The 21,876-nt window shown below is 37.4% G+C and overlaps 1 protein-coding gene across 2 annotated transcripts in view; it reads left to right on the top strand.

The window, feature by feature from the left end:
- Positions 1-21,876, top strand: part of LOC127412386 (ADP-ribose glycohydrolase MACROD1-like) — an 817,662-nt gene that overhangs the window by 515,762 nt on the left and 280,024 nt on the right. For both annotated transcript variants that reach the window (XM_051648695.1, XM_051648696.1), the window contains exon 6: positions 13,545-13,666. In XM_051648695.1, the coding sequence (XP_051504655.1) occupies positions 13,545-13,666 (122 nt within the window). The remainder of the gene's footprint in view (positions 1-13,544; positions 13,667-21,876) is intronic.

Genomic DNA, 21,876 nt, shown 5'->3' with positions numbered 1-21,876 from the left:
GTTCCAGATCGGATCGTGCCTTAGTGTGAATTTGAACTTTGTAGTGCCTGAAATGGTTGAACAGAGACAAATAAAGATATAAGTAAAATTTTGTCAAGCAGTGTGTGTGTGTGTGTGTGTGTGTGTGTAAGTCTAATATGCCAATAATCCAATCAGCAAATTTGCAGTTTCTCTGTTAACACTTTACACACTGTAACACCTGACTTCACCGCACAATTTGCATTGAAAGTCATTATGTGCTTTGTTGTTTCTTAAGTGCAAAGATAATCGCACCGAGAAGGATGAAAGTGCTTTGATTATTGTCTGCCGGTTTCGCAGAATTCTAATAGATCTAATTTTGCCTTACCAATCCATCTTCTGAGCCTCATTTCTTTCCCAAATGACCAAAACTTTAAGCACACCACAATGAATGAGCAGGTGTCCCCTTAAAACTAATGATTGTAAGATGTAAGAAGTTTCTCTAATATGCCATTAGAATTGTTTTTGGACTTGATATTTTGTATTTACTGGATTCGGCTCTGCAAATCATTTGTGTATCTATCTGGATGCTTAAAGTACATCTGTGTATCTGCCACAAGATCCTCTTTTTCTCCAGAGTTTTATCTCTCTTACTCTCCAGCACAAGCCTGCAGTCGGAATCTGTATTGTGGATTCAGTGGAAGTGCCTGTATGCCCTGTCAATGTTTAATCTGCTGCTGGGATATCTTAATTAGTCTTCACTCTCAGAACTGTGCTCCAGTTCATCAGGGAAACCCAGGCCCTGAAGCTGGCATGGTCCCTAACCACAACTGTCATCAAAAGAGTGACATGGAGGTCATCAAAACAAGCACATAATTCAAACTTATACCTTACTGTGACCATCTAAGAGCAAAATAATAGCTGTTCAAAATATCTTAAAAGATGCCTGGAATTCCAGTGGTTTTACTCAGAACTAGTTGTATATTTTTTATTTTATATATATATATGAAAGCTAATGACTTAGGGATGTGCCAGGGTGGTCGACTAATCTACTAGTTGCCCAAAAACCTACTAGCTGACTACTAACATTGATATTTCAGTGGTGGTAATTTCTAATGGGAGACACAATTCTCAAATAAACTTAGAGGCAGCATTTCTCAGAGAGTGTTTTTGCATGATGATAGCTTGCTATGCTTAACAGTGAATAACAGTCAGAACAGTAAAACCCTCTGCAAGACGTTTTGTCTCTTTAATGCTTTAGGTTTAGTCCTAAACCTAAGTAATGCTCCCGTATTGTAAAATGTGTTGTAAAGACATTAACATTCTTTTGCTGATTCTGACTGACACTATTTAAATAGTTGCAGTAAAAAAAGTTTAAACTGCTGGATGTCATGGACTAGATTACACAATCTTCCAGTTATGAGCTTTTAAATTCGCAGCGAGGAACTCTCTGAAGCATTTCAGTTGCACTGAAGTGCATCATTCTGTGTTCAGTATGTGCATAAGTGGTTCTGGTCGACTAGTTCAGACAACCTGTCGACAAGTCGATTATGAAAATCTGTCAACCACTTCAGTGGTTAAATCCATATCTTCAGAAGTGATATTATAGATGTGGGTGAAAAACAGATCTATATTTAAGTCCTTTTTATCATAGATCTCCACTTTCACTTTCAAATCTATTGGGTAAAAATGACTTTAAAATGTATCTGTTTCTCATACAAACCTTTAATATTGCTTCTGAAGATATGGATTTAACCACCGGGGTCTTATGGATTACTTTTATATGGCCTTTATGTGATTTTTGGAGCTTGAAATGTCTGGACACCATTCACGTGCAGGACCAACAGAGCTGAGATATTAAAAATCTCCGTATGTGTTCAGCAGAAGACAAAAAGTCATACACATCTGGGAACTGCATGAGGTAAATGATGAGAGTATTTTCATTTTTGGGTGAACTATCCATTTAAAGTCCCTTAATATTTATTTTAAAAGCTGAGTTTCCCTAACATAACTATGTATAGTAGAATTGTGCTATTTGCATTTAGCATTAGTTTTTTTCTCCTGCTGTCCTTGACCCTATCTGAACTGACCTATGACCCATTTTTGGGTCGCAACCCTTCAGTAAAGAAACCAATGCGTTGTACGATGAAGGTAAAGACTGTAATTCAGGAAGCATGCGTTTTCCATCTCCCATTCAGCTTCTTTTCTTGACAATGTTTAGCACATAGAATAATAGTTTTGTGTCTACAAATAGCATTCACACACTGTGTGTATTTTTGCCAAAGCAAGCTCGCACATCTGAATAAGTCAGTCTTTTTGGTGTGTGCATGTCCATTTGGTGGTTCCTCTCTTGGCGCGGGGGGCTGTAAGAACAGAAGCCGCATTAGTCTCCTCTAAGGCAGCTGTTTGAAGGTGATGTTTGATGTACCTCCCGATCAATCCCAGTGCCAGCTGCTGTACCTGTCGCATGCTGCCAGTGCAGTGTGGCTCAATGTGCAGCGGTAATGGGGGAAACGTGGGATTGAGACTGTAGCGAAGGAACGATCTTGCCTGCCCCCATAGAGCTACATCATCATAGCCCATCAAAGCAATGGACGGGAGGCCCTGTTCTTAAGTTCTCAAACTCGTTTTTACTCACCTCTCTTCATTCGTTTCACACTCTTTTCTTGCATACCGTGGCCCTAAAAATATTTGGACTATTAGGCAACACATTAAATAACAAAATATCATACCAAATGGCAGTAATTTTGAAAAAAATAAATAAATAACTCAACCACACTTAGAGAAGTTAAATAGAAGTATAGAAGTTTGTTAGCTTTGTAATTATAAAACAATAGATATATTCTTCAAAATTAAGAAAGTATTTGGACACTTGTCCGTAATTAATGTGAGGAACTACGCATTACTACTGTGGTAACTCTGCTTGTACACCTGTGTGAACTTGAGCGGAACTGACTTCATACATCAACTAAAAATTACATCAACACCTTGAGACCAGCTGGTTAAAAGTAATGACAAAAATGGCTTAGAAAGGTGACGTTAATCCTGAGTGTGACTTAAGTGTCTAAAAGTGACTGAATACTTTTCGGTGCCACTACATCCTCTCACTTTGCATTGGCATTCATTTTTGTTCAATTCACACTTCAAAGGACCCAACATGTGACTGTTAAATCACTCTCAGGCATTGTTTTTAGAGCGCCCTGATGGCTCACATTATCATCATGAGCATTAACAAAACATCTGGTTCAAGTTCCAGTTGGACAGTACTGCTAACATGTTTAAAGCAGATATAATGCCTTTAGGTAAACCAAGCGCAATGGTAGTATGTTGAAACCGTATATCTTTCTGGTACTCCATATCCATTCTCCTCTCAGAGTTTTTCAAGCGCGAAAAGGAATGGAAGTGGGCCCTCAAAGTGTAGCACTGGGAGACCCTGCTTTTCATTTTTAATGGCTATTGACGGTAGCCCATGGGCGGCGGCTTGTGTCCGCTGGAATAAGATAAGTCCCTGCTGCCTGCACCTCTGTCTTTGCAGCAGGCGGCGCATATAAAACAGTCTCTCCACTCACTTGATTAGAACAAGGCACTGAAGAAAAGGAACGCTTGAGAGGTCAGTCAAGTAAAGTGAGCAAAAAGGCATCCATATTCAGAACCCATGCAATACGCCCTCCCTGGGCCCATTCTCTTATGTAAGTGCCCTTGACAGACTCATTGTGAAGTGATTGTATGCATTATTCCCGTTGATTGAGTTGAGGTGTGGGGCAGGCACATATTCCTCAGGGTGATTATTCACCACACCTAGTGAACTTATCTTTTTCAACGGTCTTATCTGTTCTCCTTTCCCCGAGAAATGAATCTTTGACAGCTGTAGGGAAAGGCATTTCCATTCTCACTTCTTTAGTTTAACTGACAAGCTTAAAGGTGCATTCAGTAGTTTGGAGCCAATTTATTTTTTTTTACACATTAACAAATGAATTGTGTTTTTGTGAAGTTTGATCTGGATGGTGTACACTCACATGAGATGAAGACTGTACTCATAATAGTTTTCTATAAAAAGGTTTTTATTCTACATGGTGCGGGTCACCCCCTTCAAAGTGTTTCGCCATGTTGAAATCACATGACCCGCTGTGTTTCACTAAACGTCAAAGAAGAGAATCCTCGCGCTGATTTGGCTTTTGGCTATGCTTAGAACAGTGTTGTTTGGTGACACGAAGAGCGAAAAGAATCTGAATAAGCTTTATTGCCAGAACACAATGAAACATACTTATTTATCATACTTTAGCAGTGGAGACAACGGGAGATCAAGTAGCTGTACTACCAAAGAAGCAAAAAAAGGTCTGAAGCAACTTGCTTCAAGCAAGAAGACAGAAAGACTGACAAAGACAAAAAACTGTAACGTTAAGGCATCTACGTTCATTCATTAGATTAGTGCAAAGTGCTTTGGCACAGCGATTGTTGTGGATTTTGAGTAAACCATGACATTGGTTGCTTAGAAATAAAATGAGTTCTTCAAATACAGTATTCATGGACATGCTAAACTTGTTCATGAAAAACAATTCTAATCTTTCCTTTACCATATCATTCTGTATTGCTAGATAATTTTGGTTTATTTCATGCTAAGCAGTTCTCTAATACAGGTAATAACTGTCTTTAGAAATAACGTGAGATGTAGGCAGCCTCCAAAGATTATTGATATGAGGGACAATAATAATCTATCCTTAACAGTAGAAGCATGTTCGCTTGATTTCTAACGTTTGTTTTTAGGCAAAGCAATTATATTTTAGTAGTAATAAATAATTTTAGATATTACCTCTAACGCAGACATTTTCCAGATGCAAATGATATTCCAAAGCTAGCGGGGGCAGCAGAGATGAACATGCTGATCCACGTTGAAAGATAGCAGGAAGATTTTCTCTTTTCTTTCTCTATGTCTGTGTCTGTTTTTTTTTTCTTTTTGTTTTTTTTTCTATCAATTATTTATTTATTACTAAGGTTTGTGTGTATGTGTGTGTGTGTGTGTGTGTGTGTGTGTGTGTGTTGGTGTGCGTGTGTGTGGAAATCTATGCAAATGAAATTCTGCACATCAAAAGAACAGCATATAATAACAGAGTACAGATAAAAAGAGGATGTCTGTCCGCTTTACACAAAAGATGTTATAAGTGAAGCTGTATTCATTTGCATGATTAAGCGATGGTGCTTTAGTCCAATCCAAACAATGCTGTTTATTTTACATTACAGCATATGCCCAGAGAGAGAAAGATGAGACTGAACAATAGTAACATGCACCTTTGTGTTATTCAGTATTAATATGCATGGTTCCACGTTACAAGTTGCTTTATCGGTGTGCATCGATTTGTGGCTGGTGCATGAATAGAATAGTAAGCCTGTAGACCGGTGTAAGCACTCTGCAAAATGCTATTAATAATCGTTACGTTTACATAGACTTCAATAATCGTAGTATGGATATTCTGAATAGGAAATCACCATGCAATAAAGCAGTAAGCCTCATGAGGACGTGCTTTACAGTGATTTCACCACGGGTAAGAGATGTTCATAGGCACAATGCACAGCTTATTGCTTTTAAAAAACTCTGGCAACAGCACTATTATAAAAGTCACCAGTGTAAAAGAAATAGTTTCATTTATTAAGAATTATCATCAGTGTTGTTTTGATTATTTCTGAAATGTAATCTGAAATGTACTGATTACAAAGACATGACTGATTGAAATCAGTAAAGTACAGTGCTATTTTAAGTTAGGCTTTTTATGTAATCTAAACTAATTATTTTGGGTTACTTTTTGATTACTTATTGCAAGTTTTGATTAGGGCTAGGCAATAGGACTTTGTAATTGGATATCTGACAAATATCCCAATGCTGATTGCGACACTCATTGACAGATGGTGATCAACATGATCAAAACCATGGAGATGGGAAGTCACCAAATATATTTAGTAGCAGCCCGGTGTTTGAAATTAGCTCCCGCCAAATCTGGGTTGCCTATATCATGCACATGGTGGGTAATTTTGCTCATCTACCCACCACTTGGTGGACTAACTGTAAGACGTCTCGGAATGACATATGACAAGAAATGCTTTTAGACATAAAGACAGGCGCTTAAAGAAACACTCTTCATTATAGTTTGAAGTACTGACAAAAGAAAAGCCATCGATCGTTTGTTCAGAGGCAGGGAGCATGTCTTATGGAACACTATGACAATGCTGCAAATGACCTCATCTCAGGAGGTGCTCGAAGTTTGATTAGCTTTATTTCCACAGAGCAGTTTGCGCTTTGCGTGCATTGTGAACACAAATCTGCAGGTTCACTTTATAGCCTGTGCACGTGTATGCAACCTAAACAAGTTCACCTTGAACCTAAAATGTATTTATATTTAGATTATTTTCATCATCATGATTATTACTATTATAATTTGTATTAGTAATTAGTATTAGTAATGGATACTTGTGTGAAGGCAAATGGAAGGGTGGTTATATAAGATTTTTTGACCACTTTATTTTAATTGCTTTTTTCCTTTTTGTTTGAAATACAATTTGAATTTTAAAATAGATTTGGTATAAATTTTTCATGTTTCAATAAAGCCGTTTAATTTTTAAAGCAAAATCAATAAAGCAAGAATATTCACTGATCCCTCGGCCAGGGAGTTTGACGATATAATCGGATATCACAATATTTAAAAAAATAAATAAATAAATATTGTGAACATATTTCTTGCATATCTCCAGCCCTAGTTTTGATGTGAATCAGTTTTTAAGTGTATTAATTTTCAATTTTCTTTAAACATAAGTAAACATGAAATCAAACATCAGTTTGTTATTTGTCAGTCCCTGAGTCCACAAACCCAAACTGATTGGTAATTTAATCGATATGCAATCATGTAATCCCTAAAAAGTAACTGTAATCGGATTATGCACATTTAAAATATAATGTAATCTAATTACAAATACTTGATTTTATAAATCTGATTACATGTAGTCCATTACTACCCTACACTTATTATCATAATAATCAGTTCTTCTGCCAAGTAATGTAGTTCATAATTCTAACTGTAGGCTGCTTATGGTTGCAAAGAAACATAACAATTTAACATAACTTAATGCATCAGTGTAGAATGTGCAGTCACAGGTGTGGTTTTATAGATGAAGTTACTGTTTACAAACAAGTGCTCCACTCCGGCACTTCCGGGTTCTTTTTACAGCAGAGATAATAACGGCTGTCTATGGGCGCTTCACTGAAATGGAGCTAAAAGTGCCCCCATTTTTTTTTTATTATTATTTATTTTGGGGGGGGGGGGGGTTGAAAGCACATTTCCAAAAGATTTTTGGAGATTTGGGCTTCTTTAAATTTCCATCAGTATCAGTGGATCAGGAAAAACTCAGGTTTTTAGTTATTTTTTTTTTTTTTTATATTTAATGGATCACCTTCATTGTTATCGCATCTGCTCTAATGAAACCCACTTACCTTGCAGCTGCTGTTGGTAGATTTGAACTTTTCACGAAGGATTCTGATCACAAATGAAATTTCCGAAGTGCAACATCTGTGACAGACATGAGGTTAAATGTGACCTAACGATCATCTTAGATGAACAAAAACCATGGAAGGTCAGAATAGGACCCCATCTTCACAACTGCATCGCATAGGCTACTGTTTGTGAAAGGATTTGTGAATTAAAATAATGTCATACTTTTAAAATGATGTCTTTCTATTTATTTTGATTGCAGTAAGTAACAAGTGTTAAATCGAAAATGGCTGAAATTAAGTTTGAACATGGAATTTGATGAGATTGTCAAACATTGTACAAACATTTACTGTATTTGGTTATGTCATTTAAGCATTAAAGATGCATATTTTATGTCTGATGATAGTTTTCATTATCATATGGCACATTTCTCATGCTTTAGAAGTGTGTTAAACATGTGAGGATATCTATTCATCAACCTGTTACATGTCCAACTTAATCATACAGGCATACTGAATCAAGTTTTTTCTTCTTCTGATAATTCATAAATAACCTACATAATTTCTTTACTGTAGACCATAGATACCCCTTTATAATAACTTTTATTAACATCAAAAATATTTTTACTTTATATAATGTTTCAAAGATTATTAAAAGGGCAGCACTGCCAGTATCCACCATTAAAAATCTGCTGCTTAAAAGAACCCGGAACCGCGGTTGCCTGCGGTGTGACGTCTGAGTTATTTAATCTATATATATATATATATATATATATATATATATATATATATATATATATATATATATATATATATACAGAATATATAGTCATTTTTCAATGCCTTCAAACACATATAGTTCTGACTTTAAATTCTGATTGGATAAACTGTTTTATAAACAGAATTTTACAATTACCTTCATAAATTCATATTTGAAATCAGCATAATATATTCCAAGAATTGTAGAGTATCACAACACTGTGCCTATTTTTATATCACATTATCATTTGCATGTACTGTATTCTCTCTATTGACCCATTTGTTGTATTTTATGGCAAATGTGTCAAATTAATTTATGGGCACATATTATATTGAATATAAATATAAACAGATTATGTTTTTAGACCTTGTTAATGGCCTAATCTCACTTTATTTAGAAGAAAGCCATAAAGATTGTTGCCATTACATGTAAACATAGCCATTGTTAATGAGACCGGGATACTGCTATCACCATAGACTGTGCACCTTCACAGGGTTCATTCAGAGGTCAGCACTTAGAAATGCAACTATAGGGAGACACCGCACAAACAGAACTGTAAAGAAACAATCACAAGGATAGCTCAGAATAATGGCTCTTTTCCCCATCCTCACTGGTGACTGCTGGTCAGTCTTGCTGGCTAAATATCTTGAATTGTGAATTATACGACCACCTTAGTGCCTCAAGTGGAAAATTATAGCAGATAAGTCAAATGGAAATGCTTGAAAAAAGCTGCATGGGAAGCTCTTCAGCTACGGGTTATGATTGCCATTTTATCTCCAGGGCAAAGCGGACTGACTTACAAAAGCCCAGTCAATGATCCATCAGTAACCCTGAACACACACATAAATACATACTTCAATAGCCTTAAAGGTTCTTGATCTGTCTGCATTTTTTATCATTTGGATATCATATGGATTATCCCACTCTCAGATATTGGACAATGACAACGGTTAACACACTAAAGCCCTGTTTACACTGATGCTGTCAACTCACTAGCTTATTTGGCATGTTAAGATACAACACTACATTTTCCTGACACATTAGTAATTAAGTCGCTTGTCTTGTATTTTTCGTTGGCTGTTAAGCATCAAAACCAGCCAAATCCTATTTGCAAAGAATTGCTCATTTGAGTTGTTTCTTTTCAATGAATCAGTCAAACATCATAGTAATGGTTTATTAATAAATATGTATAGTTATGCTCTGACTTAACCTAGATAATACATTTCTGATATTTTAATGTTGGCTTGCACTAGCAAAGTGACCAGTGGTTATATCTTTTACACTTTAAACGATGCTTGAGCTTTAAGAAAGTGTCCAACTCGCCCCACATTTGTCTAATTGCATTTGTATGCACCCATATCTTCTGAAAATTATGAGAACCTGTGATGCACCTCTTTGGGGAGCAGTGGTAGCTCAGCGGTTAAGGCTCTGGGTTACTGATCAGAAGGTTGGGGGTTCAAGCCCCAGCACCGCCAAGATGCCACTGTTGGGCCCTTGAGCAAGGCCCTTGACCCTATCTGCTCCAGGGGCGCCGTATCATGGCTGACCCTGCACTCTGACCCCAGCCTAGCTGGGATATGTGAAAAAGAAGAATTTCACTGTATATGTGCAAATGTATAATGTGTGATAAATAAAGAAAATTATTAAAAAAAAAAATTATCAACAGAGAGAGCTGAGATTAAGAGTGCAAATCTAAATAGAGATGAAGGGAAACATCACTTGTCAATCCTTGTTGTTTTTGTTATTGTTGTTGTGTTTAATGTCTATTCCAAACATACATATTCCCCTTGGTGCTGTTTGTTGTTAGGTGAATACCAAAAAATAGGAACTGACCACCATAAAAGCATCTCCTTAGTCTAACAACACATCAGCAGAGTGTGAAACATTTGCATTTATTCATTTTGGAGCTAGCCAAGCAGAAATAATGATAATCTTTTGTCAACATGCCCTCATTCATGCATGCATAAAAGTAATGATTGTTTTCTACGTGTTTTCATCTAGCCGTTGTCTAATCTTATAGTCAAGCTGATATTTATTTATTTTTTTTATTTTTTTACCAACCATATACGTAGATATTTTTGTCGTGTTAGTCGTATCTCGTTTTATACACAAGGCAGGTGCATGTTAATGCTGAATCAATACTTACAGCCTGTTTTTATTTCTTCTGTATTTCCATTTTGTATCTGTGCTCCATTATTTATTTATTTTGCATTCCCAGACCAAGAACTTGATTGTTCAAAAGCAAAGTATGCACAATTTTCTCAATGTGAGAAATAAAAAAAAAACAAGTACACTCTTGATTATTTATATATGTGCAGATATCATGCACGCACACAATGCGGGCATAGCTATAGTTTCATGATGGTCTGTACTGGTTCTCCATCCTCTAATTGAAGGGTTGTTGCACTAGTGGTCCGGAGGTCCATGTATTATGCATAGAAAACAACTGGGCACGGGTTACATTATGGTCCTATCAAGCAGTCCTGCTAGTCTGTGCAGAGATGATATTTCATATAGTTACAGCCTCATTAAGGGGCCACACTAATGGCCAGAACACACACACGCACACATACACGCTTTGGACAGCATGCTGTTTAAGCAACACTGCTGATTGTATCTATGACCGTTGAGATCAGTGGGCAAAATTAAATGATATGTTTAGATTTCGGCCAAAAGTCATGCAGATCTCGGGAGAGTTCCCTCACAACCTTCATTGCTTACTGAGATTGTCAAACCATATGTGTCCACTGGTGTGGAGTGAGTGGAGCTGTGTGGGCATTTTCCATTCATTCTCCATGGGAGCCGAGTGACACACGGCAGATCTCTAGCATTTTGAGTGGATTTCTTTCATGCCAGTAGGAGTGAGGTTACACTCACTCCAGTTTTAGAGGAGTTTTCTTGTAGGTTATTTATTTATTTTATTTTTTTATTCAGTTTTTTGGTCTGGATGTGACCAAAATGTTGGGTTCTGCACTCAGTCAAAAATTAAAAAAAATAAATAAATAAATAAATAAAAAAAAAATTGTTTTTTTTTTTACAATTGGATAAATGAACCTCAGCCTTAATTGGACTTGTTTATTACATAACATGATGTCAACTGAGAAGTCTTTCTGGTATTATCCAGTCATCTTTGATATTTACCTTAGTCACTGTTACTATGGTTACTGGTGTTATTAAAGGCTATCATGGGAATTAAAAGTGTGTTTTGTTCATATTTGTTCATGCAGAAATTCAGATATTCAGACAGTATGCGGTTGTCTGTCCCAAACACTGACTGTGTGAAAGTAGTCTGTACAGTATGTAATAGAATTTCAACATTGGTAAGCCCTAACGTGCATGTCATGTGGGGAATGTTAAATTAGTTATGCATGTCTTATCAATCTTTTATTAGGCTATAAAGTAAGATATACGAATTTGGATTTTTAAGACTACCAAATGAATAACCCTGAATGATGGATGTTATTGCAATCTGCATAAGCATTATTTTTGTCTCTGATATAAAAGCTATTCATGCATTATGTCTTCCTTAGAAATGTGTAATTTCAAGAATGCGAGTAGCTATGAGAATTGTTTCTGTCTGTGTACCCCTGAAATCCAGCATGTCACTTGTGGATTAAAAAGAAAAATAGTGAGAACACATCAATAATTGACAAAGCTTTTATTCATAGGGAGCAGGATTATGCAATGAGAAAAGCACTCACCTTTAATCCCCCCACACCCCCAGCTATCATTTGCCGAACCACTAAAGATGGAAATCTTTTGCTAAATAATGCAAACACACTCCTTATTCCCGATCCTTTCTGTACACAGGCTTTAGCTGAACAGGAAAGATCAATTTATATATGTGACAATCTCAGTACATTCACTATGTCAGCATTAATGGCTGTTCTGCTAATTGTATACACTTGAGAGAGAAAGAGGATTACAAAAAACAAACAAACAAACTGTGGAACACAAAAGGAGATGCTAGGCAGTTTGTCTGTCACCATTCACTTTCATTGCATTTTTTCTCAGAGACAATGAAAGTGATTGGTGACTGAGATTGTCTGTCCCTAACATTCTGCCTAACATCTCCTCTTTGTGGTCCATGAAAGAAAGTCATAGGCCTACTGGTTTGGAACAACATGAAGTAGAGTTAATGATAACATAATTTACTAACTTCATATTTTTAGGAGAGTTATCCATTTTATGTCATGTTTTTGATGCCATGTGTTTTTAATGTGTCATATTTTTATTTTATTTGATGATGTACTGTCTACTGGAGTGTCCAGACCCACTTTTGTAGCTAATTTCCTCTTGAATAAAGAAGATAAATGAAGTTGTAAACAAACTAACTTACCTTCAGTGCCAATTTGAGAGCTGAGACTAACTGTAAAAATGGCTAACATCATTTGTTTAACAAAAGCATCAGCGAAACAAACAACACTAAACTGAGTAGGTCATTCCTCTTTTTTGCTTTTAGAAATGCTGGTAAAATCTTGTGCTTCTTTCTCAAATGCAGGGATAATAATAAAGAACACTCTGCAAAGTTGGTTTGTTGACTGTCTGCAGTAAAATGCAGACTGCACAAATTGTCTTATTGAAGACCATATGAACGAGCCTAGCAAAGCAGCCTGTTTATTGTTATTAATTGCCAACTGCCAACCACCTTCCAGGGCCTGGAGGAGTCAGGCAGGAAGGGCTAAATTATTTATCTTTCAGACTCACGCTCAACTTGCCTGACTCCCCTGTCATCACTCCAGTGATTTAATTAAACCAGCCTGCTTCCCACCTCAGACCAGCCTTGGCGCTGACTGACACCCCAAGCGCATTACTATGCAAAGGCAGAAAGAGGGTGGCTACGAGTAAATACGAATGTATGAATAGATAGTATATAAGGATGAAGTAATTGATTTTCTATCTGCTCTGTCATTTCATTAAATGAATAAATGTACTTGAATTTGGACAGGTTTTTGAGCTTTTTCAAGTCATTGTTGGTTCTCGGCATTGTTAGTTGATTCTTGTTTTCGTAGCGTGATGACATGTCAGAAAAAACAACGTCGTTTGTACCCAGTAGGATTGTGAATGTGTTGATGTGTTCTCATGATCCACATAGTTTGAAAAGGTTCTGTTTGTCATTCTCTTGTACGTCTTTGCCTTTGAAGTTCTGACAATAAGCTTTGATTTGTTTTTGTTTGCCTTTTGAGATTTGTCCCAGTGTTGAGCAGTGTCACAGTTTTAATTGAAAATTTATGTCAGCTATGGTGGTGCATATTTGCATTATGTATTATGATGCAGAGCCTTACATTTTTGACTGGAGATTTGGCTGGTTTTGGAGATAAACTGATTTTTTATTGTTTTCTTCTCCTACAGATGTGATCCACACTGTCGGTCCAATTGCCAGAGGAAATGTGGGCCAGTCCCAAAGAGATGACCTCGAATCATGCTACAAAAACTCCCTCAAGCTGGTGAAGGACAATAAATTGAGATCTCTGGTAAGTATTGAAACCTTTATAAATGGTTTACATCAGTGGTCAGGCTTCTTTGTGGCACATTTTTGTAGTTTTTTTTAAGTTTTGAAGACATAACATACAATTTTGAAGAAAGTAGAAAATAGCTGATCAAAAGCTGAGTGTCATAATTAACCATAATGGTTTTGCCGTTGGACAAGAACCCTTGTTTGCACATTGGGTTGGGTGGGGGGTTGGTTGGTCGTTGGTTGGTCGGACGGACGGATGGACAGACGGATGGATGGATGGATGGATGGATGGATGTATGGTTGGTTGGATTGAATTCTAACTTTTTGGAATTTGAGGAAGATCTAGAAACAGATCTTGAAACAATTTCATATTTGGGTTGAGAATTTTTTGACAGCTTATAGCAAAATGAGAAGCTCCTAGAGCAATGCACCAGCTTCAAATCCAGAAAGACAACTGCTGAATTTGACAAACTTTTTTCATGGTTTAATTTCAAGATTATTGTGACTAGCTGCCAAGATGTTTCCAATGAACTTTTCTGAGGAAATCTATTTTTATTATTATTATTTTTTATTTTTATTTTTTTTTATTGGTGGATGATAACAAAGGTCTTTAGTTTGTTCACTATTTTGTGAAGAACCACAGTAAGTTGTAAGTATGCCATAGAACAGCTGGAATGGATAGGACTAATTTTTTCCATGCCGCAAGTATATTCAGATTGTTTCTCAGCTCAGTAAATTACCAGACAAGCTCAGGCTTTAATGAAGCTGGCCAAAGACCAGCAGCTTTGGACTGGAAAGATGTGGAGTCTTATCCAGCTGCTGGCTCTATCTCCACCATCTGGTGCACATGAGTTATGGATCTGCTTTAATCCATAGTGGCCACAACAAGAGGGGCCAAGCGGAAGACCAACCAATCTTCTTCTTCAGCCAGACCAGCAGAGGCCCCTATAAAGATCTCTCACAATTAGCCATGATGAGACTGTCTTTGCGGGACAAATCGCTTACTCCCAGCACTTGATGAGGCACTTTAATTCACCGTGAGGATGAGGTAGTCTGCCTTCATCATCATTACAAGGGTGGAATCCTGCGGTTAAGATTCCATTACGGAATAAACGTTAATTCACTTCTGGTTGCAAGAAATGCAGATGCTGTGCCATGAGTCCAGAAGTGTCATGCTCATTCAAACTGGGGGGCACGTACCGCCCCTTAAATTTTTGAACCAAGTGGATTTTGAATGCAGCTTCCAAAAAATTATTATTATTTTTTTATTTTTTTTTTGCGTATTTGATAATTAAATTGCACAATTATCAGTACAAAAGTGTTCAACAAATGCTCTGGTTGAAATCACTCATTCACATGTCAGAATTGGGTCAGTCCAATCGAGACGCACTTACGCAGATCATTTGCTTTAAACCAACAATTCTGTGACCTGCCCTCGTTTCGCTCCAAACGTTTGACTTTTTTTTTTTTTTCTGTTTCTATTTAACTTTCTATTTATATACATAAACTGTACATAATTTTATATATAACAAACTTATATACTTATTTACTTATATTTCTTTTTTCTTTGGTCATAACTTATCCTGTCTAACACCCTGTCAACTTCTACGCAAATGTTCTAACCCATTTATTTGTGTTGTTGGCAGTAATAGTGCCAGCGCTTGCAGCGCAAAATGGAACGGAACAGCCATTTACTGTTGCCGCAACGGACTCGCCACAATAGAAGCTTCAAGTGGACAGCATTATTGATTATAATGGGGTTCTATTGCTTTTGACACAACGTGCCACCTGCATCCGGTATAGACAGTGTGTCAGACACTAAGTGTTTTAAAAAATGTTTTTAAAAAGAGCTGGACGCACCTGTACAAGTCAGTGCGAGTTAAATACTAATTAGTGATTCTGTTTACTTTGTGTTATTTTTTGGCATGCTGTACACAGACCTTAACGGATTCAGCCCACTTAGAAGGTCATGAATATGGCTGGGGGGTTTGGGATATATACCTACTTACAAAGCAAAGTCCAGTGATTCTTACAGGCCTCATTAGGTAGACTAGAAGCCAGGAAAGGGGCCGTACATCCTCATTCCTGTATTTCTTCCTCTAAGCAGTGCCGTTACGGTACCCACTCTCTTACATGCACATTCCACACATTTATTTAGCTTCCCTCTTTTATTTATTTATTCAATAATTCATATATTGACGTGAAACATGGCTCTGTTTTCACTCCAAGGCAGGTCCAGTTTGGTGGGACGTGTTTAGACAGCTGCTACAGATTATTGCAGACTCTCTGGCAAAATGCTGCAGACCCGTGATTGACTGGACTCTGTCCGATGAGTTCTGTCATCACGTTCGGGTGCTTTAGTATATGCTCACATTTACCATATGTTGAATTCAGTGAAATGATAAAATTTCCCTATTTTTATGGCCTATGCCAGTGGCTCTTCCATAGCTGATTTATGGCAGGGTTTCCAGACCACATACAGTACCTAGTTGATTTATTCTTAAATGTGATGGGAAACGATAGGTTGCTCTGGCCTAGAAAAGATGAGTGGAGTTTTCTAGAAGAAAAACAGCTCCCCCATTGGGATCCAAGAGCATTGCAACAGTTATTTTTCATCCAGTAATTCTCACATTTCAGAAAATGAGGCGGATTTAGAATCAGATCTTGAGCTAAATTACATTTCTGTTGAGAACTTCAGTTATAATTTCCTAGAGCATTGCTCTAACCTCAAATCAAAGACTTGGATCAATACATCTGCAGTTGTATTGCTATATTTTGAGGGCATCTGCTGTATTTGCTGAAATCTTTCATAGTTTAAAATCAGAGTCAATTATTGTTAATAGTTTCCAAGATGTTTCCGAGAAAGTTGTCCCAGGAAATATATTTTATACAGTAAATTAATAAATCCCTCTATTTATATGGGTTATGCCAGTGACACTTAAGTCTGAATAATAGTAGAGGTTACAGACCACTTACACTAGTGGATTAGTACTAAACTCATCAGAAAACAATATGTTGCTTTGGCCTAGAAAGGAAGAGTGGAGGTTTCTAGAAAAAGAACAGCTCCCCCAGTGGAATACATTGCATGGGGATTCAAGGCATAAAAAAATGCCAAAAAAAACCATAAACATGAGCAACAAAAGATGGGAATTGGATGAGGTCTCAAGCTAATCCTTGTTCTTGAGAGCCCAAAGACGGCCTCTCAGGCAGAAAGAGCTCTGAACATGCTGCAGACTACATGTGCAGTGCAGACAAATTCCCCGAGACAATCTCAAGTGATAGGGACCTGTGAACATATTTTTAGACAGGAGGAATCCTGAATGTAAAGCGGTGCTGAAATGCAAGTATGAGAGCCCTCACTTCCTTTTTTTCCAGCTCATTCCTGAAAGCATAGCTGAAATTGTTTGATTTCAAGTTTAAGCTCAAATGGTGAAATTTCTATGGCACTAGTATCACCAAATGGAATTGCTAAAAATATGATTGTTTTCAAACAGGTTTTCTGAACAGGTAGCCCTGCCCCAAAATCATGCCATTTGTTGAGACAATGTTGCTAGACAGAATTCTCAAACAATCAGCAAGGTTTTGATAGTGCAACAGAGACGCAGTGATTACACTTTTTTTCTTTTTTTTTTTTTTAAATACTTATAGTTGCATGTTATGCTGAGATATTAGAAAGTATTTTATGATCGGGAAAAAAACAACTGCGAAAAAAAGAATGTACATTGTCTGTATTTTTTTGTGAATTACAGTGAAACTCAGAATCAAATTGCACAGTTTTATACCAAAAAGATTATATTATTATTATTTTAACGAGCACAGTCACAACATTTAAACACATTTATTTACATATCTTTGTTCCGGTTACCATACGTTGAACTCCCTACAACTACTACAATCAAAATATGTTTTTTTTTTTTTTTTTAAGCTGTTATGTTACACCGTACATATCACCATGAACATCTTGAGACAGGTGTGTTATCTGCAGGAAAAGTTGAAGGTACGCATTGATGTGCTTGTCGCTTGCCAACAAATGCTCCCACAGATTGGGATGAGTAATGTTGTACTGGAAGCGATAGCTTAAGGCACATTAGTTTAGCATGACACCTGTGTTTGCTCTGTGAAGCTGAATAAAAGATGAGCTTCATCTTCAAAAATGACGACCTCTGTGAGCCAAGCCACTAAGTGTTTAACCTCCGTAAGGTGGTTTAACACTTTTTGGACCACGAGCCAGAGAAGAAGTACTCTCAATCTTCGTCTCTCAGGTCTTGCCGTTTTTGGTGTGTTCTTTATTGGGGTTTGAGAGATCCAGAGTAAACCTAGTGATGAAAGTTGTATGGATGAGTTTTCAATGTGTACTGCATAACTAATTTGTAGCAGCATTATAACTGATTATAATTTTATACAGTTCCACTTCATAACATTGTACAACATATAAATAATTTCCCAAAGACTTGTCAAATCGTTCATACTTTCTACCCAGGGGCAGACTGGCCATAGGGAGAAGCCGCGGAACGTGGCCGAACACCCCCATTCTATAGGAGTCTATAGAATATCCCCATTTAGATAGCTAAGGAAATGTGTGTGTGTGTGTGTGTGTGTGAGAGAGAGAGAGAGAGAGAGAGAGAGAGATAGATTGTAATTCAAATCTAGCGCATCACGTCACATGATCCCATGTAAACCCCGGATACACACTCCCACTCTTGTACCCTGCTCATATCTGCAACTGAGTGTGCAATCTGTTATGTACCCCTGGAGGCACGTTGGAGCCGAGTGTGACTGCGGCCTGGTCTGAGGATATCAGCAGAGCTAACCGCACTCCAGAACGCCAGTCTGGGGAATAGTTGGGACTGTGGCTTTGGAGAAGTGCATTTACCATGCACCCATGAAGCCACAAAGTGCTCTGAGGTGCTGAGAAATGATGATTTACGATGGCCCATGTCAAGATTGGCTGCCTAGATAAAAAAATACCCACCACAAAGGCCTATGCTGATTTACACCATTAGCAGTAGTTGCTCAGATGGGCGGCACTGTGGTAAAATGAAAGCAATGGAAATGAGTCGAGATAATAAAACTGTCCGCCTGGCCTGAATGGACGGAGTCCTGCTCTTGTGCTCTGTCAATATTTGTGGGAACCAAGAGGCATTAAATCCATGACACTTGCTGTGGTGTATTTTGGGAATTTGGGGAAGTAGCAAAGGCTTTTTGTAATGCTGTTAAAAAGAGAAAGCTTGAGAACAGTTATGAAGACTAGAAAGGGAATGAAGAGGAACCATGCAGAAGCCCAGAGGCTCAGGCAATGTTGCTGATACAGCATTCACATGTTGTGATTAACGAGGGTGTTAATTGTTTGATTTAATATTTTAATTTTTTTATAGTATCTAAATCGCTGGTGGAGGAAACTGCCTACAAAACTTTTGGAGAAATTGAGAGCTGAGCAGTCTTTTTTTTTTTTTTTTTTTTTTTAATGCGCAAAACTAGTCCACTAATCTGTCTTAAAGAAGCGTTGTATAATTTGGCTGGTTCTGAGTTCACTTGACCCCAATAGGACGCAAATATATACTTTTTGTATTGAAGCAAAAAAGTTATCCAACACCTATATCACCCATGTGAAAAACGTCCAAACAGTTCCACTTTCGACAGTCCACAGAACATTATCCCAAAATGTTTGAGGATCATCAAGGTGTGTTTTGGCAAAATAAGATGGAGACCTCCAGGAAAGTAATTGTTGCACTAGCTCTTTTGGAGTACAGAGAGCTACAAAATAAGTATGCCCTTCACCTAAGAGATCTCGAGGAAGATGACAGAAAGCGGAGAAGATATGTTAATGTTTCTGCGTATTTTATTGTATCAAAACATATTAACCACGTTTTAATCGAACCAACGGTGTAAACAAATGGAAGTACAAACGTATATTTGCAATATAAATTTGCCTAATGGGTTTTATGTGTAAACGATTTACGGTACGGTGTGTAGCGTTGGGCAGTGTTGTTGTAGCAACATTGACCATTGTTCTTGTAGCAGTAGCGACCATTGTTGTTGTTAGCAGCAGCAACCTAGCCAATTTTAGCTGTACCAGTTTATAATCGTAGCAACATGCCTATAGGCAACAGTAATACAGTATTGTGTATACAACTTAATAAATTGGACAAAAAAAAAAAAAAAAAGCACTTCCAGGAGTGGACAGTGGTCATCATGGGCACTCTGACCATTCTGTGGCTACACAGCAGGGTGCAATGCACTGTGGGTTGTGACACATTCCTACCATTATAACCATCATTAAAATTTTCTGTGACTTGTGTCACAGTATACCTTCTGTAGGTTAGGACCAGACGGCATAACCTTCATTGCCCTCACGCATCGATAGGCCCTGGGTGCCCAATACCCTGTCACCGGTTTGTGGTTTGTACCTCCTTGGGCCACTCATCACTGCTGACCGGGAGCACCAAACAAGCATTGCTGTTTCAGACATGCTCTGACCCAGTCGTCTGTCCATAACAGTTTGACCCTAGTCACTCAAGTGTTTACTCCTGCCCATTTGTCCTGCATTCAACATGTTGACTATGAGAGCTGATTGTTCGCTAACCATCTAATCTACTCAGATCTTGACATGTGGCCTTGTTAGGAAAAGATAGATGTTATTCTCTTCACCTGTGTGTGGTCATAATGTTTTGGCTCATCAGTGTGTGTGTATATATATATATATATATATATATACTACCGGTCAAAATTTTTGAAACACTTGACTGAAATGTTTCTCATGATCTAAAGGCGTATGCTTAAATGTTTGAAATTAGTTTTGTAGACAAAAATATAATTGTGCCACCATATTAATTTATTTAATTATAAAACTAAAATTTAATAAAAAAATAAATAAAAAAAGTTTTTGAAATTGATGACTTGGACCAAATAATAAAGAAAAGCAGCCAATAAGTGCCCAACATAGATGGGAACTCCTTCAATACTGTTTAAAAAGCATCCCAGGGTGATACCTCAAGAAGTTGGTTGAGAAAATGTCAAGAGTACATGTCTGCAAATTCTAGGCAAAAGGTGACTTTGAAGATGCTAAAATATAACACAGTTTTGATTTATTTTGGATTTTGTTTAGTCACAACATAATTCCCATAGTTCCATTTATATTATTCCATAGTTTTGATGACTCTGCTATTATTCTAAAATGTGAAAAAAAATATACATACATACACACTGATCAGCCACAACATTAAAAACAACTGCCTAATATTGTGTAGGTCCCCCTCGTGCTGCCAAAGCAGCGCCAACCCGCATTTCAGAATAGCATTCTGAGATGCTATTCTTCTCACCACAATTGTACAGAGCGGTTATCTGAGTTACCGTAAACTTTTTCAGTTCGAACCAGTCTGGCAATTATCTGTTGACCTCTCTCATTAACAAGGCATTGCCGTCCAGAGAACCACCCCTCACTGGATGTTTTTTTTTTTTTAACCATTCGGAGTAAATTCTAGAGACTGTTGTGTGAAAATCACAGGAGATCAGCAGTTACAGAAATACTCCAACAACAATCATCCATGCAATTATCTAATCAGCCAATCGTGTGGCTGCAGTGCGTAAAATTGTTCCGATTCAGGTCAGGAGCTTCAGTTAATGTTCACATCAACCATCAGAATGGGGAAAAAATGTGATCTAAGTGATTTGGACCATGGCATGATTGTTGGTGCCAGATGGGCTGGTTTGAGTATTTCTGTAAACAAAAAACATCCAGTGAGGGGCAGTTTTGTGTACGGAAATGCCTTGTTGATGAGAGAGGTCTACAGAGAATGGCCAGACAGGTTCGAACTGACAAAGTCTACGGTAACTCAGATAACCTCTCTCTCTCTCTCTCTCTCTCTCTCTCTCTCTCTTTCTATCTATCTATCTATCTATCTATCTATCTATCTATCTATCTATCTATCTATATATATACCACGGTTCTGTTGAATGCTTGATTCTGTTTGGTTCATGGACGTTCTAAGGTGTGCAATTATTTTTCAAGGAAATGCACGGCAATGAAGTAGTTCCAGGTCTTGACCGCATAACAGTTCCATATCAGTTCATCAAAATATTTCAGTTATTTCAAAAAGCCTTACAGGCTACCAAAACAAAATAAATTAAAACAAAGTCATTGGTTTGAAGTAAATCAATTGAAGTAAATCAATTAAGAATGTCAAAACAATGTCTAAAATATGCACGCTCACACAATCATACACACAC

This window comes from Myxocyprinus asiaticus, chromosome 21 (genome assembly GCF_019703515.2).
Source record: "Myxocyprinus asiaticus isolate MX2 ecotype Aquarium Trade chromosome 21, UBuf_Myxa_2, whole genome shotgun sequence".
NCBI lineage: Eukaryota > Metazoa > Chordata > Actinopteri > Cypriniformes > Catostomidae > Myxocyprinus > Myxocyprinus asiaticus.
This window is presented reverse-complemented; position numbering and strand designations above follow the sequence as displayed.